General features: G+C 47.7%; 1 protein-coding gene across 1 annotated transcript; it reads right to left on the reverse strand.

The window, feature by feature from the left end:
• Positions 1-415: 415 nt before the first annotated feature.
• On the reverse strand, positions 416-13,344 carry NKX6-3 (NK6 homeobox 3). Its single transcript, XM_081921392.1, has 3 exons — positions 12,001-13,344; positions 8,033-8,202; positions 416-3,389 (listed from the first exon to the last, which is right to left on the reverse strand). Exons 1-3 carry the CDS (start codon positions 12,380-12,382, stop codon positions 3,162-3,164), a joined length of 780 nt encoding a protein of 259 aa, XP_081777518.1. The 5' UTR covers positions 12,383-13,344; the 3' UTR covers positions 416-3,161.
• Between the last annotated feature and the right edge of the window lie 7,863 nt (positions 13,345-21,207).

The following is a 21,207-nucleotide window of genomic DNA, read 5'->3' on the forward strand; positions in this document are numbered from 1 at the left end:
TGAGATTCCCGCCTCTTTTGCCAGATCCCCCAATGCAGCAGGAAGCCAGGCAGCCATACTGGAGCCATCTGCGGATGCCCCAGTGTCTCCCCCTCCCCCACCTGCTTACTTGCTTGCTGCCTCAGAGAAGAAAATGGCAGGATCAGCTCCTTGACTCTCCCTGAACTGACCTGCATCTAGTATCCTGGATCCCAACTCCGGAGGTTGCTTGACTCTGGCTCCCATCAGCCTTAGCAAGCCTGGCCAATGGCCAGGGAGATGATGGGAGTTGTCTCATTTGGCACCCAGAGGACCAAAGGTTCCCCACACCCAAATTAGAGCGTTGGGAGTGCAGCCAGATTAGGAACCTCAGTTGAAAGTGAGAGGGAAGAGGTGGCAACTGGGAGGGGAGATGTGGCATGTGCTTGTGCCTAACCCTTTCTCTCCTGTAGGTCTTCTCTTGCACTTTCCAGGTGTTGATTGCCAGTCACTGGGAATGTAGAGTGCAGAGGAGGAATGGCCAGTGAGGAAAGGGTTGTATCCTTAAAAAACGTATACAAACACACACTCCCCACTCCTCTTGTTTGGCCCTAATGGACAATTTTAAACTAATCCCAACACATTTCAGGCCACATGAGGCGTTTGCAAGGAGTGCCTTAAAACTATGGTGGATGCTGTAATTAAATTATAGGGCAAGGAGCATGGAAAAGATTGGCTAATGCAGCCATGAAAGCAGGGGCTGATGGGAGTTATAGTCCAGAGCAGGCATAGGCAAACTTGGCCCTCTAGATGTTTTGGAACTACAACTCCCATCAACCCTAGCTAACAGGACCAGTGGTCAGGGATGATGGGAACTGTAGTCTCAAAACATCTGGAGGGCTGAGTTTGCCTATGTCTGGTCTAGAGCATCTGGAGGGCACCAAGTGGGGGGTGGGATGGGTTAAGCCAAGTCAGCCCTTTAAGTAAGCAGCAACCCCAGAAATGCTTTCAGTGAGCATTGCAGCTAAATTAACCCACTTTTTGTGGGTTATGCCAATTGCTTCTATTTTTGCATTGTTTGCCTGAGTTTTTGTGCAATTGCCTAACCCATAGTCTTTCCTCCAAAGGCAAATCCTTTTTATCAGCAGATGATTCCCTCAAACAAAGCTGCTAAAAGCATTTAAAAGCATACATAAAGCTTTCCCGCCTCCAGCCCTCTTGAGCCAAACTGGGTCTTCAGCCTGGTGCCCCCAGTTGCCTGGCCTGCAACTCCCACAGCCGTGCTGGCTGAGTCAGACAGGAGAGACAGTCTTAAACCTGGTTGGTGAAGGTCTCTCCTGAATTTGCTACTCATCTGTGGACGCCAAATAAGTAAAGTGTCACTCCTTCATTCAGGTGAGCTGGGGAACCCTAAGTCTGTTGGGAATTAATCCAGAAACTTAGAATATCTCTGCATGTGAAAGCCCCAAAGCCATTCCTACTTTTGTATTATCCATTTGGGGTATTTGCACAATGAAACTGCATCTTGGGTTTTGAAGGGTTGGGGTTTATTTCTCTTCATAATTTTGCAGCCCAGTCTTAGCCCAGAAATGAAGATTTGATGATTTCAATGTGACAAACACCTTCAATTTACACATACAAAATGTTAATGATTCCACAGAAATAAATATTTTTTTAATGTACTGAAAACATTTTAAAATGTGTGCTACTGGTGTGATTATCAAAGAAACCCTAACCCTTTTCTTTTATATTCATCTTTTTTTTGTATGAGCAAGAAAGCAATTACAGCTGTTATGAGGAAGACTTATAAGGACTCTTGGAAACTGATTTTGCTTTTAATGGAAGTTGTTTCTTTTACCTAAAAAAAGAGAGAGATTTCAACACTGATTTATTTAAAAATAAAAGCCTTTGCTTTTTTTTTTAATGCCCACAAACCATGGTCTGGCAAGCAGTAGACAGGACCCCTGCCTTCTGCACGTTCATGAAAGCCCAGCCACAGCTGCCCTGGCCTTTCAGAAAGTGCTGTCCCTCACTGAGGCTGTGGGATGCAGAACCACAGGACATTTGCAGAAGGAAGAAACCCCTCAGCCACTTCAAAAGGAAGCTAAGGGCAACAAAAACCCTGCACTAGACCCATGATAATTTTCTCAACATTTCCTCTTTCCTGTGATCATTATTCAATGCAGTTTCTTTTCTCATTAATTGATGGAGAGTGGACAACAAGAAAAGAAAGAAATGCAGGAAAAATGTTTGGAACAGCACTAATTATATCCTCTTCTGTATATCCTAGGCTTGAGTCCTGGTACAGTACTTTAGTTTTTTAATTGTAGCTTTTTCCTGTGAGTACAGTATTGGAACAGGAGAAGCTGCATTTGCCAAACTTCTCCCTGCTAGCTTCTCATCTAGCTACATTAAAAGCATATATCAGATCTGCATCAGTTTTGCTGCAGTGGCAGCCTCACCTCAGCAAAGGAATTGCTGCTTGGTGGTTGCTGAGAATGAATAGGTTTTTTTCTGCCTTCCCTGGGAAAACAGAATATTGCAGACCCAGTTTAAGCCTGCAGTTTAAGCCTCTCAAAGTGTTGCCAGGATCTGGTGCTGATCTGGGCCTAAGGGGACTCACATTTGTACCTGCAGCTCCAACCCCAACAGGTTGTGGGAGGGCAGGCTGTGACACCGGAGTGGCAACTGAAGTGTACTCTGCCTATGTTCAGGAGCACTCTCCTTTATATTTGCTTTACAACTTTCAGAGCCGGATGTCAGTACTGAAGGCGGGATGCTAGGGCCCAGCACTTGTGAGCTCTGGCTCAAATGAAGGGTGAACACAGGTGTAACGTTTTATGAAGGGTGTTGCTGGTCAGTCTCCTCGATACTAGCACATCTTGAACAATTGGGGGCATGTTTTCCGCATGATTCAGTTTGAACCAGGAAAAACTGGCTGTGGAAGGTGACTATTGGCACGTGCCTGTGACACAACCTGAGAGCGAGTGCCTCCCGCAACCCCTGGAGTCATTTTGTAAGTGGTTTGAAAATATTTGCTTTTCTTTTTTATAAACAGAGAAATTAAAGCCTATGTGATGAAACTTCCCTTGCTGCTGGAGAGGACTTGAGGGTCGGGGCGTGCAGCCCGGAAGGCGTGAGCCCCGCCCCGTCCTGCCGCCCGAGCTGCTCCGCTTCCCGCTGGCCGGAGTCCTCGCTGCCGCTCAGCCGCTGGGCGAGCCCAGGCCGAGCACCGAGAAGGCGGCGCGGTGCTTGCGCAGCAGCAGGCGGATCTTCTCGTCGTCCGAGTCCGGGTCCAGAGGCTTGTTGTATTCGTCGTCCTCGTCCGAGGCTGGGCGCTCGCCCGCTCCGGCCGCCGCGCGGGGCGAAGACGACGACGGCTCCAGGGCGCTCTTCTTGCGCCACTTGGTGCGCCGGTTCTGGAACCAGACCTGCAAGGAGGCGGACGGGCAGCGGGTCAGGAGCCGAGCGCAGGCGGAGCCCACCAGGCGGGAGGGGCTCGCGGAACAGCCGCCCCGCTGATGGGCTTCTGGCGGCAGGCTCTGTAAGGCAGAGGAGCCCTGCCGGCGGGGAAAGATGGCAATCTTACTTCTGAATTGGGGGTTGCCACTTCACCCCAGAGGAAAAGGGGCTGGCAGGGGTTTGTTAAATGATAGCTGAAAAAGAGGTTTATTGATCCAGCGGTGCCTCTTCAGTTTCTTAGGCATACTGGATCTGAATTTTGAATCGCTCTTCTCCACAATGTCCCTGAAGGAGGACCAGAGGGGTCTGAAATGCTCTGGCTCAATAAACCCCTTTCCTTTTTCCATTCTGCTATTTGTTTCCACTTCCACTTGCTTTTTGGAGTTCCTATTTTCGTTGCACTAAATTATCGACAAACCAAGAGTTCTCTGGTAAAAGAACTAGATATTTGAAAGAAATTCCCCCTTTTCAAACTCCTGCAGCATTTTAGTCCTGGCCTAGAGAAATTTTAGTGAAATGGCCTCCCCAGTTTTGAACACAACAGCAGTTCCAGTTTTACCACTGTTTAAATATTATTTCAGATCTAGTTTTACCACTGTTTTAAATATTATTTCAATTTTCTTGAAGGAACCAGGGCGGACAGGTGTCCCTCCTCCTCCTAGACCTTTTTTCTTGGCCCACAGCTTCTTACTTTCCTCCACTAATATAGAGAAAAGAAGCAATAGTTTCATTTGCCATCAAGTGAGCTAAAATTCATTTCTCAGAATAGAGTTTTCAAAGAAAAAATATTAAAGAATCTTTCATTTCCCTCCAAGTATAAATGGCAAAATGCCCCTCACACAATTTCACCACCCACAAAAAGTGTGAAGAGTTTTGGGAGGCCATTTTAACTCTGTCTTAGTTTAAATTATATTGACTTTAGGGCTACAACATTTAAGACAATCCATTTGTTAGATCAATTGATGAAAAACTGGTGCTGCGCCAAAGCCTGCCCTTCTGTTTCTGGAGAGATTTCTTCCCAGGGTGTCCTGCCCAGAGGAAGAGGAGGGGGGCAAATACACATTGGTCTATAAAGCCCTTAACAACACGGGGACCAGTTTACCCAGGAGATGGCATTGCCCCAGGTGTGTCCCCTTGACTGCTTAGACCTGGGGCTACATAACCCTCACTCCGTGTGGCAGTGCCAAAAAGGATACAGGGAAGGGCTGGGAAATCCAAAATGGAAATGTCGCCTCCGGCTCCCACTTAAAATCTTTTTGTGTAGGCCAGACTACCCAGATATCTCGTGTGCAGATGTGCATTTTAATCTGCTTTTAGCTTAGCACTTATTTCAATTATTATCTGAATGTTTTAAATGGTTGTTTTTACCTGTTCTTATCTGTTTTTACTCATATTCGTATTGCTTTATTCTTTTTGTAAACTGCTTTGAGTTTTGTTTTTGTTTTACAGTCAAATTTTATGAAAACAAATAAATAAAATAAAATAAAATAAGGTTTGGGCAGTTTGGGCAACCCAGTGGAATCAAACCTGCACCAAGAGATTCCCTGGCTTCTGCCTCATTCTCAGGTGGCTCTAGAATTCCATTGTGCTTTTAATGGGTGTGGGATTGAGCTTAGCGCATCCCTCAAGGTGGTGATGTGTGGAGTTTCTTTGGCCACATTGACACCATACATTTAAAGTGCTATGATACCAGTTTAAAGAATCATGGCTTCTGGCCCCCACCAACAAATTTGGGAAGCTGTAGTTTGTTAAGGGTGCTGAGAGTTGCTAGGGGGCCCTGATTCCCTTCATGGATCTACAATTCCCAGAGTTCCCTATGAAAAGGGATTGACTGTTAAACCACTGTGGGAACTGTAGCTCTGGGATGGGAATAGGGCTTGCCTAGCGACTCTCAGCCCCTTTAACAAACTACAGCTTCCATAACTGGGGGGGGGGAGAGCTGTGAGTGTTTAAAGTGGCATGAATATGGCCTTTTTCTGTCCAGTAAATATTTCAAATATTTCTTTAGTGGTTTGCAGCCTCCCCTGCTGCATACACCCAAGAGAGGAAGTTGCCTCATGGCACCCAGGGAGGCTACAGAGTGCAGAATGCTGGAGGGATGCTAGAAAGAAAGAAAGAAAGAAAGAAAGAAAGAAAGAAAGAAAGAAAGAAAGAAAGAAAGAAAGAAAGAAAGAAAGACCCTTTGATCACTTCAGATATAATATAAGCACCACAAATTGCACACATGTACATGACAAATTAACCAAAATTTTCTCTCCCTTTTGAGAATTTCTTTCTCATTAATGGTTTAAAAAAAGGTAAATAGAAGAAATTTCTGCCACAGCACTGTTAAAGATATTTTGATTAAAAGGGGCCAGCAGAACTGTTTTTAGAAGTCAGATATTTTTAATACTGCACCTGGGTTGCAGTCTGGCACACAGAATGCCTCTTCTAAGACTGTGCGTGCTGCCATTCATTTTCATTTATTACATTTGTACTTCACCACCTTCCCTCCTTGGAGCTCCAGGTGGTCAAGGACAGAGGTCTCCTCTCCACTTATCCTCACAAGAATCCTGCGAGGTGGGATTGGCCAAGAGTGAGTGATGGCACAACGTCACCCTGTGAGCTTCATGGCCGAGTGGGGTTTGAACCCTGGTCCAACCCTCGTGTGCCATCTGAAAACAAAATGTGCCTCTTTCTTTGGAAATATTCTTATAGTCATATGCAAATACATTCAGATTTAACCATGTAACTGGTGGACTAAAACAAATGCAATCCATTGGCTTTCTTTAATTGGGTGGCAGGTTAATTAGTCTGCTTAGACATGCAGCCATTTTCAAAAAAATAATTCGGATGCAATACATAATGACAATTTTGAAAAAGAATAATGTTCCAAAAGTCTATCACTAATAAACTGCTATTCATTGCTAATAAACTACGATTAATTCTTGAACTTCTAAAAACCTCAATAGTAGCATAATTTTAAAACCAAAATAAATCTGCCACTATGTTTTGAGGGCTTGGGACGCGGGTGGCACTGTGGGTTAAACCATAGAGCCTAGGATTTGCCGATCAGAAGGTTGGCGGTTCGAATCCCCACGACAGGGTGAGATCCTGTTGCTCGGTCCCAGCTCCTGCCAACCTAGCAGTTCAAAAGCACGTCAAAGTGCAAGTAGATAAATAGGTACCGCTCCGGCGGGAAGGTAAACGGCGTTTCCGTGCGCTGCTCTGGTTCGCCAGAAGCGGCTTAGTCATGCTGGCCACATGACTGTACGCCGGCTCCCTCGGCCAATAAAAGCGAGATGAGCGCCGCACCCCAGAGTCGGCCATGACTGGACCTAATGGTCAGGCGTCCCTTTACCTTTACCTATGTTTTGAGGTGATGTGTGCTAAGAATTTTGCAATGAGACAATGCTTAACGGCTTGACCGAGCTTTGGAAAACCTGAAGCGGCAGCCTGCTAGGGAAGCTTGTGGCAGAGAGAGGGCAGGCCCTGCCGTGGGGCAGTGTAAAGCAACCACCTCAGGCGGCAAATGCCAAGGGGCAGCAGGGGCAGCCCCCTGGCTGCTTACCAAGATGGAAACAAGATTCCGTCTCCGCACTCGGCAGCAGCTCTATGTAGGGCCTTGGACAGTTAGATCAAAGGTGGGCCACCTTTCTGCACATGATTCGTTGCAGAGTCAGGTCCAAAGTGTATTGGTTGCCAGCTTTTCTGCTCATCCAGCACTTGTGAAAAGCTGACAGAAGCCAGTCCTTTCTCCTGTCCTGCTCAGCTGGTGACTCTGAAAGCAGGAGAGCGTGTTTTTAATTCTATAGCACATGTAAACACACACACGCCTCTGTTTTGGAGCCTGTTGTGACACAGGCAGAAACCCAGCTGAGGCAAACTGCTCCAGCTCTCCTGCTCCTGTCCCAGTGCCATTTGAGGCAAAGCCCATGGCATAACTCTGTGGGCTTCCCTGCACATATCACCCACGTGAGTGAAAGGGACACAGGCTGCACACAGGTTTGCTATGCATCTTTAGCCTTGATCAGCAAGTTGGCTTTGGGGGATGGGACACACTTTGAGATGGGGGTTAAGGGCAGAGAGCAAGCATTTCATTGGTCACCCCTTAAAGCATGGGCCCTCAAACTTTTTGGGGTTCCCAGAGGCACCGTTGAAAATCTCTGAAACTGTTGTGAGCACCACAAAATACAGAGTGCACAGGACCTAACCCTCCTTCACCACCAAAGGACTGCTTCCCCAGCAAACAAAGCAGAGACAAAAAAAGCAGGAACCTCCCCCCACACACAAACCAAGGAAACCCAAAGCAACCTCTGCAAGCAAAAAAAGGGAAAAAAATCCCCAACAATTGGGATGAATGGGTGTTCAGCCATGTGCCTGAGGGTGCTCTGGTGCTCACAAGCACCGCATTGTGAGCCCCAGATTTAAACTGATGTCCCACAAAGTCCCATCAATGCCTCTTCTCCAGCTTGTTCTTTCACCTCCCAATTGGCAGTGCCTCTTTGGAGACTGGATTTGGCCCAAGGGCTGCCAGTTGCTGACCTGGGTGAAGCAGAGCCTATGGGTGCTGCTGCTGATTCCCTGCCCCCACCCTCCCCCAGCTTGTCTCACAAAGGTACAGGGAGCTCACCTTCACCTGCGATTCACTCATTCCAAGGGAATAGGCAAGTCTGGCCCGCTCAGGCCCAGCCAGGTACTTGGTCTGCTCAAAGGTTTTCTCCAGGGCAAAGATCTGGTGGCCCGTGAAGGTCGGCCGCGTGTGCTTCTTCTTGTGGAGGCTGTCGCCCACAGGCCCTGCAGCTGTGCAGAGGGAGAGGGGCAGCGTGAGGCCTGAGGGGCACTGAAGCTGGCTAGCACTCCCTTCCCTGTGCACCAGGCAGGATGAGCCCTCCAGCCGCCCCTGCCCCAGACACACACCAAGGCAAATCTATGCCAGCTATCCCTAGGAAAGCAATCAAAACCAAAACTGCCCATCCCATCATGCCCTTAGACCACTCTGCCGCATGACTGTACTTGGAGTGCTGCGTTCGCCTAACCTCAAAGAGGACCCTGCAGAAAGAGGCTCAGAGAAGGGCTGCCCAAATGATCAAGGGAATGGAGAGACTCTGCTATGAGGAAAGGCTGCCGCATTCGGGACTTAGAAAAAAGACAATATGAGCTGACGTGGTAGAGGTCTATAAAATGATGCCCAGCGTGGAGAAAGAGAGTTGGGAAGAGTTTTTCTCCCTCTCTCCTCACGCTGGAATTTATGGGCATCCAATGAAGCTGTATGTTGGGAGACCCAGGACAGAAGCATAGTGCATAGCTAAACTATGGAACTCCCTGCCACAGGGGGCAGAGCCGGCCACCAACTTGGATGGGGAAATTAACAGAAGACCAGGCTAGCCGTGGCTACTAGCCGCAATGACTATGCTGTGCCCCCACCATCAAAGGCCTGGCGCCTCTGAAGGCAGCTGCTGGGCATCGCAGGCAGGCAGAATGTCTCATGTCCTGCTTGCAGGTCCCCCCCCCCCGGCGTCCAGGTGGCCACTGTGAGATCAGGGTGCAGGGCTGGGGGGGGGGCATGGGCCTGATCCCGCAGTCTCTTCTGAGGTTCTTAAGCTACCACAGGTTGAGGAGGACCTTTTTAAGCTAAAAGATTCACTTCTGTGCACTGTTCTGTCAGGCCTATTCGTCATCTGGTGCTGGACAAGAAGAATGAACCAGACACCCCACAGGTTGAGGACCTTGGGGAACAGGCCCATACCTAGGGTGCCTTGAGGTGCCCTCTGGCCTGACCCCAGAGGAAGAACCTCAGGGCATGTCAGAGGATGGGGTGGGAGTGCACCCCCCCCCCAATCCTTGAGAGTGCAGACAACAAAATCTCTGGGCCCAGGATGAAGGACAGTAGCTCAGGAGGTCTCCATGGGTACAGAATGGGCAGGTTACTCGTGAGAAAGGGACTGCAGTGCACCACAAACCCTGTTTGTGCTGGCAAAGTTGGCATTTCTGCTGCTGGGGCCTGAGCCCCTGAGGGAGCCCCCCGAGAGTGACACTTACTGACGGCTGAATGCCAGTGGGAGAAGCAGGGGGAGCAATCCAGGCAAATGTCTCCCTTTGCAAAGTGCACTGCTCTCTGCTCATGCTCACAGAGCCCTTTCTGTTTTCTGCCGGGGCAACGTATATTCCTCATCGGGGGTCAAGACGCGTTCCAGTCAGGTAAACCTCTCTAGGGGGCCTAGCAGGGCCGGGGGGTGGGGGTGGGCATGGCCTCAGGTTCCCCACTCTCAGCCTTCCCCTGTCTGCCCTATCACTTGCTCCTCTGCCTGTCCGAAGTGCTGCTCTTAAGATAGTATTCTTATTTAATAGAGTTATTTATTACTTGGCACATGATTACTCCAGAAAGCCAAACAACTTGGTCTACCAAACACATCTGGGTGGCTTGTGTGTGTTTTATTAATCTAGCAGCCTTGGATTGGGTGCAAATCTGGGCTGGGACTTGTGGCATGCCTTCTCAGCCCCCTTCCCAGCAAAACACCAATGCCAAAGCTATATAAGCTGTTAAGGGCCCCCAAAGGAGCCTTGGGGTGTGTTGATTTGAGAGACTCTCTCTTCTTCCCCATGAACCTGCCCATCAGCTGAAGTCGCCTTCCCAGGACTTGCTCTGCACTCAAGCCCCTGAGCAGGTGCACCGGGGGGGGGGCAAGGGCATGGCTGGCCCTTTTTATTCTGTGAAACCCCCCAAGATCTTATGATGAAGGGCAGTATATACATTTAATTGATAACTATTAATAGTGATAATAATAATCAGATAGAGTGGGGCTTTAGATACTTTGGTTCATTGTATCAATATTTTATTGTTGCAAAAAGCAATTATTATAAGAAATTTTGCAGGGATGTGAGCTGTGGCCTCGGTTCCTCTGATCCTTCCCCCATCCCTACGCCCACTTCCGCTGCAGAAGAGCCCCCAGATCAGGCCAATGGCCCACCAGACCCTGTTCTCATCCTGTTGCCCATCAGGTCCTTACGGAAAACCCTCAGGCAAGACCCAAGTAAGAGCAAGACCCAGGCCATCTCCTCTTGTCTCCTGCAGCTTTCAGAAACTGGCATTCAGAAGCATCACTGCCTCCAAACAATTTGCATAAGACTAGTTAGAACTAGTCTTCCCCAACCTGGTGTCCTCCAGAAGTGTAGAGCTGGGAGGGACCATGAGGCCCATTTAGTCCAACCCCCTGAAGCAGAGAGCAGCTGCAGGGAATGCAAAGTTATGCTGGACTCCAGGGCAGCCTTTATTGCCCAACTTCCCCAACCTTTACCCAACCAGATGTTATTGGACTCCACTTCCCATCAGCCTCAGCCACAGCAGCCATTGGTTAGGGACGATGGGAGTTGTGGTTGAAAAACATGTTCCCCCTGGTTTGGGGAAAGCTGCCCCAGAGGAACCTCTGCCTCACCAGATGGTGCTAGACTGCCACTCCCAGCGTCCCTGACCATTAGGCCTGATGGGAACTGGAGTCCATCAGCATCTGGAGGGGCAGAGGCTCCCCACCCGCTGCCCTAGAGGATGTGATGGGGCACAGCTCTTCCCTTTGCAGAGGGTGGGTTTGCCACGTGTTTCTCCTTCCACCAGGGCTGTTTCCCTGGCACCTGTGCCCATGCCACACTAGTGCCCCTGGCCTTTTGCACACTTCTTTATGGAGCCCCATATCAGCAGCACCCGGCTACCCGGCGCCGTCTGTCATTCCAAGGGGCACTTTCGTGGCAGCCAAGGATAAACTTTGCTTGATTCCGAGAAACGCTCCCTTTGCCCAGGAAAAGCAACGCAGAGGGAGGGCAAAGGAGCCAGTCACCTTCCTGAAGCTTTCTCAGGCACCTGTTCCAGAAAACCAGGTAACCTCCCCTCCCCCCACTTTCTGCAGTGACCAATCTCCAAACAAATGTGAGGTGGGGGTGAGAGATACATGAGGGATCCCAGGGCTCTCTGACCTAGAAGGTCTGCCCCAATCCAAGAGGTGAAAGGCTGCCTGTGGTTATTAAAACTTTGCACATGCTCAAGGATACTTGTCTGCTTGTTTGCCATGTTATCTCTAGTTACTTTTTCCTGTCATTGCTGTCTCTCACACTCTCAAAACCTGTAAGCTCCTGGTTCCAAAATATGCTGTTTTTCCTCCTGCATGTGACTCTGTGAAAGCACTACAAACACTGATGACTCTACATGCAAACCTGCCTCTTTCTGGTGCCCTTTGACTTCTTAAGCGCCCCCTCTCTTCCCCAGTCAAACAAAGTCCAGCATGTTTAGCTGCCTTTGCCTGTGTTCATTCATCCTTCAACTTTCTCTCTTTTTTCTTCACTGTGTTTTTTCACTTGCTGTTCAAATGCATACTGCAAGCCCCTTGAGGCAGGGAGTGCCCAAGTTGCTCCACATACTTGAATGATGCCATAATGAACAATCATAACTACTTTGCGTATTCCAGGACCAAGTTCTGCCCTCGGTTCAGCCTTGCCAGTTTCCTTTCGCCACCCAAGGCCATCGCCTCACCCTTACAGATACCTCTCCTGGCTACTCCCCCCCCACGTCCCCCCAAACCCACCCCGCCCCATGGCTAGTTTGCTACTCACGGTTACCACATGGCCGAGCTCCATGCCACTCCTGCCCTGTGTCTGCCCAGCAGTTCCGACCTCTGGCTGAGTATTCGCTTCCGGCTTTGGAGAAGTTCCCCACTTGAGACCCGTAGTAAAGGCTCTGGGTGCCCAGTCCGTTGAACCCACCAACGTGGGAGTAGCCCGAGAGAAGACCCCCATTTGGTGGAGCCACTGGCCTGCTCAGGATGTCGCTGATGCCATGCGGTGTGCCAGCAGCCAGTTGGGCACTCAGCCCAGGGGGGCTGAGCTTGTAGAAGGAGTTTTGCACTGTATACTGGCACATCGAGGCCTTCACCTCTGGGAAAGGGGGCAGAGGAGGGTTGTTGAGAAGGAATGTCCCCTGGAGGTTGGTGTCCATCGCTAGACTGCCCGCTGGGAGATGAGCCTAGTGAGGTTTGGGGTGGTCAATCATGCAGCTTTTAGATTCCCAGAAGTGCATGGCACATTGGCAGTGCCATCTCACAGAGACCCTGCTTCTACTTGGCAGCCTCCCTGCTGGCACAGAGGCAGCTGGTGGTCTGGAGCAGCTCCTGCTGGCCAAGGGAACTGTGGCTCAAGTCCATTGGGTGCCTGGCTAGCGGACCTCCCTGTGCCCCAGAGATTCTGAAGTCAAAACTGGCCAGCCACCAAGTTTAACTTCAAGGGAAGCTTCATTCCCTCTGATAAAAGATGGGGCTTATTAGAATACTGGGCCTCTGATAGGCTGCTGTGCTGGGTCTCCTGGCTCTCATTGGCTGAGCCAAGGACAGGATGTGGATTGGCTGCTCCCAGACAAATTACCCTTTGAAAGATCTACGGTCAACACCAGAACCTTAACGCTTGGATAGGGGGGGGGGGAGCCTGCCTTTGCCTGGGGTGTGTGATGGATGATAGAGTGGGAGGGGTGGGGGTGTTTGTGCAAGAGAGAGAGAGACTCTGCACCTTTGTAGGAGACAGACTCTGATTATGGGCGAGTGCAACAGAAGGACCATGGATAGGAAATGCGGGTGCAGCTCTCCAAGGAGCAGGATGAGGCCGCAGCCTCAGGCAGTTGGTTTCGGTGGGCCTTTACAGGGCAGCAAAATGGGAGGTCAGACAAGCCTGAGCCCTGGTCCTTGGGGGAAGCCCTACAGGAAATACAGTAGATGGGAATCTGTGCAAGAGATTCTGCTCCTGCATGGTAGGGAATATTGTTTTATTTATTTTTTAAAAGGCTGTTGTGGAACGTCCTGGGGGACTGGGACTGGAGATTGACAGATCTGTCCATTTCACTTTCTCAACAATGTTACTTCTATTTTTATTGATTACAAGTAAAATGCTTGGGAAAGGGCAATATTTTATCATTAAGAAAAAAGATTTTAAAAATCAAAAGGAAAAAAGTCTGGCTTAGGTATCTTTTCTGCCTCCATTCCCACTAGCAATGTACATGAACAGAAAGGACCTTCCTTGCCAGGGGGGTGGGGGTGGCGGTCCGTGGGCCAATTTTGGTCTTCCATGTCTGGTGTGACCCATGGGGCCATTTCCCCCAAACCAAGGCCACCTGCGCACCAGCCCACATCACAGTGGGGGCTGTCTTAAAACACTTTGCAATTGGGAAAAGTACTTGGAAGCCGCTGCAGGTTCCCAAGTGCCTGGCTGTTGAGGTCCTGCAAGACCCGCCCAAGAGATTTTCAGACAATGTCAATCACACGATGTCATAATAATGTCATGTGATTGACAGGTGGGTGATTTTGATAAGGACCCAACCCATGTAGCCAAAAAGGTTCCCTACCTCCCAAAGTGATGAAAAGTCCATTGCAATTCTTCCTGCAGCTCAGCTTGGAGCCAAGAAAGAGAAGGAGATTGTGGAGATGCCGGCAGGAACCAATGACTGAACGGGCATTATCACTAAGAGAGTTCAGTGAACTTAGGGATACAGTGGTGACAAGAGACGGATGTCTAAGCCTCATTCACAAATTTACAAATCGCCATGTCTGAATGCTGTTCATCCAGGAGTCCTTCAGGAATACAAAGGTGGAGTTGCTGATCTCTAACAAAAATATTATTATTATTATTATTATTATTATTATTATTATTATTATTATTATTATTAAAATATCTAAAACCATCCTCTGTTCAAGGACTGATCTGGACCACAGAGGGGCTGAGGTTAGAATATTTTACTTTATTTTATGTTATTTGGACCTTTGGATCCAGAAAATGACAGGCCAGTTAGCTTAACATCTGTTCTGGGTAAATTGGTGGAAAGCATGCTTAGAAGTATGCCCTCCCAAGGATCTATAAAGGGGCCTGTACTTTTGAATTTGTTTTTAAATGATCTGGAGCTAGGAGTGAGGTTGTTATTATTATTATTATTATTATTATTATTATTATTTCTTATTTATATGCTGCCCATCTGACTGGGTTTCCCCAGCAACTCTAGGCAACTTCCATCAAATTAAAATGCAGTAAGACACCAAACATTAAAAACTTCCCTATACAGGGCTGCCTTCAGATGTCTTCTAAAAGACAGATAATTGGTTATATTTCCTTGACATGGGAGGGTGTTCCAAAGGGTGGGCACCACTACCGAAAAGGCCCAGATAGGATCAGGATTATGGACAACAGCGAACTATTCAGGGTGATAAAGCCCAAAAGGGATTCTGCAAAGCTCCAAAATGATGTTTCCAAACTGGGTAAATGGTCAATAAAATGCCAGACATCATTCAAGGAAAGTACAGTGATGCACACTAGGGTAGGAAAACCCTAAATTTAGAATCAATTCCGAGGGTGTCTGAATTGATTATGACTGACCAGGAAAGGGATTTTGGGGTCATGGCGGACAGCTTAATGAAAATGTTGAGGCTGGTGTGTGCAGGAGGAGTGAAAAAGTGAAAGGAAAATGGAAATCCAGTGTCCAGGTTCATGGAAAAGGATCAACAATAACGTACCAATGTCAGAATGCCTTTATGCAAATCTGATCACCCCTGGAATACTGTGGACAGTTCTGGGCATCCCAACTCAACAAGGATATTGTAGAGTCAGAAAAGCATCAGAAAAAGCAGCCAGAATGATTAAGGGGATGAAGTGACTCTCCTGTCAAGAGAGCTTACAACATTTGCGGTTTCTTTATTTTAGAAAAAGGCAATTAAGGAGACTGTGTTGGAGGTGTATTGATTTTACACAGTATGGAGAATGTGGATAGGAAATTTTTCTTCCTCTCTCATTGTACAAGAAACCCAGAGGAGTAATCCAGTGAGCGAAGAATGAATGGTGAACGGCTGTACTTCTTCATACTGTGCATGGTTAAACTATGGCACTCTCTGCCACAAGATGTAGTGACAGCAGCCACTTTGGACAGCTCTAAAAGAGGGTCATACAAACTTAAGTCGTCAGTGGCTACTAGTCATGGTCACTATATTACTTACTGGGTATCAGAGTATCTGATGGTGTTTCCTGCTTGGCAGGGGGTTGGACTCGATGGCCCTTGTGGTCTCTTCCAACTCTATGATTCTATGATTCTATCGGTATCTGCACGCCAGTTGCTAGGAAGAGAGCGAGCGTCAGGAGAGAGCTATGGTTGCCCACATGTTCTGAAGACGATGACCCCAGTGGGAACAGAATAGTTCCAGGTCTTTGGTCTGACCTAACACGGCTCTTCTTACACTTTTTGAGCTACCCATCTGAAAGCACACATTTTGGGGGCAGAAGAATGGGATTGTGCTGTACAGTATAGGATGAACCCACTATCAGTGTACAGGGATTGCATGCAGTAGCTTTCATGAAATGAATCCTTGTTTAGTGCACACCTTTAATTAAAGTCATACAGTTGGAGACTTTGCAAAAAATAAGAAAGCTTACGTTTACTCAGGGAAGTACATTCTTGAGAGGAAAGAGTTCTTTAGTCCTAGCTAACGAGTTTAATAAAACAAAGAAGCTAGACATGCCCCTTTGTTCTCAGAAGATACATCCAAGGTCCAGGAAAGTGTGAGAGGGAAGGCAGAAATGAAAAAGGACACCACCTAACATGGATCACTTTCCCTTCAAAAGGACAGGTCAGCACAGAGATCAAAGGGACAGAGACTGTCTAGGAGCCTGGAGTCTCCCATGCTCTCTCTCTCAGAACCCCATCCAATCTCTTCTAAGCCAGCCAAAGTGCACTGCTTATATGTCTCTGCAGAGGGTGAGGTGAAGGGGTGTTTTGGGGATGGGTTTTGTAAGTAGAAATCATGGGTAGGGATGAACAAAATCTGTCTGTTTTGATTTCCCTCAGTTTCTCATTTTCCCAATCTTCCATTTAATTCTCCATAATTTCACATCAATTTGCACTAAAAAAAATCCTCATGAAAATTCACTAACATTTTAGCGCAAATTTATTCTGATGTACACATCGTTTGCAAGCAATTTCCCCAAATATAATGCATTTTATGTGTTGTTTTCACAATTAAATGCATTTTGTGCACATTTTCTCCTAATATAAACATATTTAGAGACATTATTTGGTTAGACAATTGCATTGCAAAATTTGGAGAAGAGTAACTTCTCTGTTTTGATTCGCATCGTTTCAAAAACACAGATTAGGTAGTTTCACATTAAAATCTCAATGAGACTGGATTTCTCTCCCAGCTCCACTCACTGGCTTGCCAGCCCACATACCCCCTCCCCATTCTTGAGGGCCAAAGGAGAGTTCTGCATGATTGTCACACATTTGTTAAAAGAAAGAAAAACAGACTTGGGAGGTTGTGACAGTGAGAAAAGCAAAGGGCTGGAGGAACTACTTGTCCCTTCTCCTTCCTGCCTCTAAGCTTTGCATCCATCTCTGCGTCCCATTGATACTTTCCTCTAAAGCACAGACACACATTGCTTGATGGGGGCATGCGTTTCCTGTCTTGTTGGGCCTTAAGAGTTAGGGCTTGTTACAGGAAAAATCCGAAGGCTCCCTTGGACAAAACAAAGACACCAACCAGGATAACTTGGAGCAAAACAGCAGCCTGTAGGCTTGGCCTTTATTGAACTGTTGCAACAGGGTGTTCCCCTCACTTGCAGGAGAGAGGAAAGACCCAGAAGAATAGTGTGCAAGGTCTTATAAAAACTTTTGAAATTCCCCTCCTCTAGATCAAGCCCACCCCCAGAAACATCATGCATACATTACAGAAAGGAGGGGTTGAGGGAGGAGTTGTGGTGGTAACATCATGCATACAGTACAGAAAGGAGGGGTTGAGGGAGGAGTTGGTGGTAACCTGAGTGTCTTGTCACCTGGCTGGTTCCTCCCTTCCCCCCTCCCCATGAGTCACTTCCAGGAGACAAAGGGGAGTTTGCAGTTTCCTGCCCCCAGAGGGAAGATCTGATCATTGTCCTTTGTTTCAGACCATGCTGAATCCACTCCCATATGCAAGTTCTTTGTGATCTTGATTGTCTTCTGTCTGGGATCATCAGGGTTGGCATGGGCAGGGCTCCTGTGGATGTGCTGAGACGGTGAAGGGATTATGGCTGACCAGGACTAAGCCACCCCCCTTTGTTAGTTCTTGTCATATGGAGTAAAATAAAAATGGAACAGTGCAAATCCGATGTATGGTTGATTTTCTATGAATTTATAACAGAAATGTGGTGTATGTAGTGTGTGAGTGTGTGTGTGAAGTTTATACAAACAGAATGATTGGGGTGGGGGGGGTTCCTGCTACAGGCTTATTCACACTTACTTTTTGACCTGCTCTTTCCAAGTACAGGTCCGTTCTTAAAAGCTCTGTGTCAGAGCATTTTCTTTTTTTGCCCTGAGATCTTTCCATGAAAACTTGCTCTTTAGCACTTAATCAGACCAAATGTCAACTTGGGTTTTCTGCAGATTGCTATTTGCTCCTGCTGAGCTTTAAAGAGCAGGTTTTCACAGATAAACCTCCAGAGCAAAAACAAAGGCTGCCCCGACACAGAGCTTTAAAGTGTGAACCATGCCTGGAGAGAGCAGGAAAAAAGTTTTGTGTGCATAAGCCCTGAAATGGACGGGAAAGTTCTGCCAGGCGGGGTTTTCCTCCTCAAGCAGTGCTGTAAGCCCAACCGGACAGTTTGCCCAGGCCACTGAGATCTTCAGAAGGGGCTCTCTGGACTACAGAAAGTTTGGCTGGTCAGGGTGCAGAGAAGACCTTTCCCCCCGTAGCACCTACTTTATGGACTGAGTTCCCCATGGAAATCAGGAGAGCTTTCCCCATGGAGGTCAGGTGGTGGTGGAGCTTTCCAGGAGTTAAAGATCTGCCTGATTACGTTGGCCTCTCCTGGCGGTTGATATTGCAATTCTTGGTTCTGTTTGCTGCGTAAGAGCCTGTTCTTAACATTTTATGACTATCTGGATGCTTTTAATGCTTGTTACTTGCCTCTTTTAGAGACTTTCTTGCTTACTGTGAACCACTCTGAGATTTTATAAATGAAAAGCAGTGTAGAAGTTTCAAAATATATAAACAGATAAATAATCCTTGGGCCTCTCCAGGCATCCTTTTGATTTGTGTGCATGATGATGTCGGAGCAATTACCGTATTTTTCGCTCTATAACACGCACCCGACCATAACACGCACATAGTTTTTAGAGGAGGAAAATCCGTAGGCATGCCACCCGTAGGCATTTCCTCCATAACACGCACAGACATTTCCCCTTACTTTCTAGGAGGAAAAAAGTGAGTGTTATGGTGCAAAAAATACGGTATCTACAATCCAACTTTCAAGGTTTTTGGTGCCTGCGAAAAGTTTCAGGGTGGACAGGAAGCTTGGCTTCCAGTCAGTGCACGACCCAAGGCTTCCTGCTGAAAGGATGTAATTTTTCATACTACAGATGTTTGGCATGGGGGTGATTGTCCTGCTTTTGTTGCACTAGGGCAGAGTGCCCCCCCGACTCCAATAGTGCATTCGTTTTAAGGATGTAATGCAGAACTAATAAACAGAAGTCTGTGGGGATGGTCCAGACTAAATCCACCACCTGTGCAACTATTAGTGTGTCAACAACATGTTGCAAAACAGCCACCAGCCTGGAGGGCCTCCTTGTTCCAGGAGTCAAAGCCATGCGACTGAACATAGAGCAGGGGCCTGAAACCCCATCATGCCCAAATTTTGTGTGCAAAACCAAATAAAAAGTACAAGGTGTGCACTCTTTGTGTAGTGTAGACATCGGGAATGCAGGAGAGGTGAGGGCCAGGCCACTTGAAATGAAGGGCTCATGTTTTAGGTTTGGCTTCAGGAGGAATAATTGGGACATGCAGCCAAATGTCTTGAGTGGTCCTGCTCAGAAAACCAGCCACCTGTACCCTTCCCAAGGATACTCCATTTGGTTCCATTCCACTCTAGCTCCACCTTAACAGCATTTTTGTGGCTGCTAAGCATGCTAAGCCCTTGCTGTGCGCCCCTTCTCAAGTTCTTTTATTTTACTTCTGCAAACCCTGGGGCTGCCACAAGACTGTGCACACCTCCCCCTGGTGCCTGGATGGTGCCATCTTGCCTACATAAGGAGAGGCACTGGGAGAATGAACTGCCTATGTTTTTTAGCAGGTCATCCACACCATCCCTTTGCAGAGGGATACACCCTCTTTCACTAGACTCTTCCCTCCCCCCTTTTTTATGTTGTTTAGTCAAATTTATTAAGTTAGTCAAATTTATGCAACAGAGGTTTTCAAAGAATGTAATAGTTGCTTGTGGCATGGACACGTTTCACACTATTACCTCTGCCAGACAGGTGTTTGTTTTCTTACAAATAGCTACTTGACCAGAGACAACAGTAAGGGCTTCTACACATTATTTTAAATGAGTGGTACAATGTGTGCACACATTACTTCAGCTGTACACTCATAGTTATTCAAATGCAACATTTAATGTGTGTGTAGCTATGTGCACAATAGCTGAGTTGTACAAATCAAGTGTACACTCTTTCACATCAATAGCTGCAGTGACAGCTTGTTCACTACACTCTTAACTTTCCAGCAAGAAAGAAGGCAGATGTGGCAATTCCTACTGGCTTCTTTGGTGTGTGTCCCCCCTCCTCCGTGACATGTTGCCCCCTTCGGGAGACAGAATTCTCCTTCATGGCTTTGCCTCATTCACTAAAGAAACACCCACAGAAACCCACAGAAACCAACATCACTTACTGCTGGAAGCACCTTGCACTGAACCGCAATGTTTGTAATCAGTGTTGACCAGGTGGGCTGGGCAGCTGGGACATTGGGAGGCTCCCCAACGCTGCTCCAAAGGAAAATTACCTAAGGGCAAAGCTAGACGCAACATCAATCATGTGATTTGCCCTTGTCTGACTTGGCTTTTTAAAAAAATAAAAATAAAATACCATAGCTATATAGTTCAGTGGAAGCTGCAGGAAACCCACATCATCTGGAGGGATGGGCAATCTGACCATTTCAGTTGCTCTCTAATTATTCCATTATTTTTCTTAGTTCTATGCATATCCACATCAGTTTGCCGTACTAACACACACACACACACCAAAAATTCATTAGCATTTTAGTGTGCCTTTATCGGGACAGGTGTCAGGAGCAGGCCACAAGGTGTCAGTGAAGTTAACTCTTTATTCAAATAAACAAAACAGCTCAGTCCTAGAGGTAACCGCAGCAACCCTTCCCAGTAGGTCTTGTCCCAGTGAGGCAGTTGCGAGGACTGCTGGTTCCTGCCTTCCCGCCACTCTCTAAGTCTCCTCCTCCCCTGGGTCCTTCTCAAGCAATCTGAGACTCTGTCCACATGTCTCTCTCTGCTCTGCCATCTTCTTGCCTCTTCTGGTCCTGGGAGACTGGGGGGGGGGGAAGCTGGTTACAGCAGGAGGGGGAGGCCCCCCAGATTCTTCAGCAGCCTGCCTCATCTCTGCCCCTTGGCCTCCCTCCTTTCCTGCTTCCCCTTCTGGGCTTCTCTCTGCCAGACTCTCCCTACCCACTAACCCTGTTACCTCTTCAGCTTCCACCACCTCCTCCTCCCAGTCTTCTCCCTCGGACCACCCACGGCCACCCCACCGCCTCTCTCCAGGCTCTTCCCTTGGGGGCTCTCCAGCTGGTGCCTCCCACCACTCCTCTGTGCCCATGGCAGGATTTCTGCTCATATACACATTTTTTGTCTGCAAATTTGACTAATATACACGTTTGCAAAGCAATTTGCTCTAATGCAATTTCCCTATGCTGAGGAACTGCATTGCAAAATTCAGAGAGCAATTTTAGAAGACTGGCTAGATTTTGTTTAGCGTATTGTTTCAGA

This window comes from Podarcis melisellensis, assembly GCF_964234715.1.
Source record: "Podarcis melisellensis genome assembly, chromosome: 8".
Classification (NCBI taxonomy): domain Eukaryota; kingdom Metazoa; phylum Chordata; class Lepidosauria; order Squamata; family Lacertidae; genus Podarcis; species Podarcis melisellensis.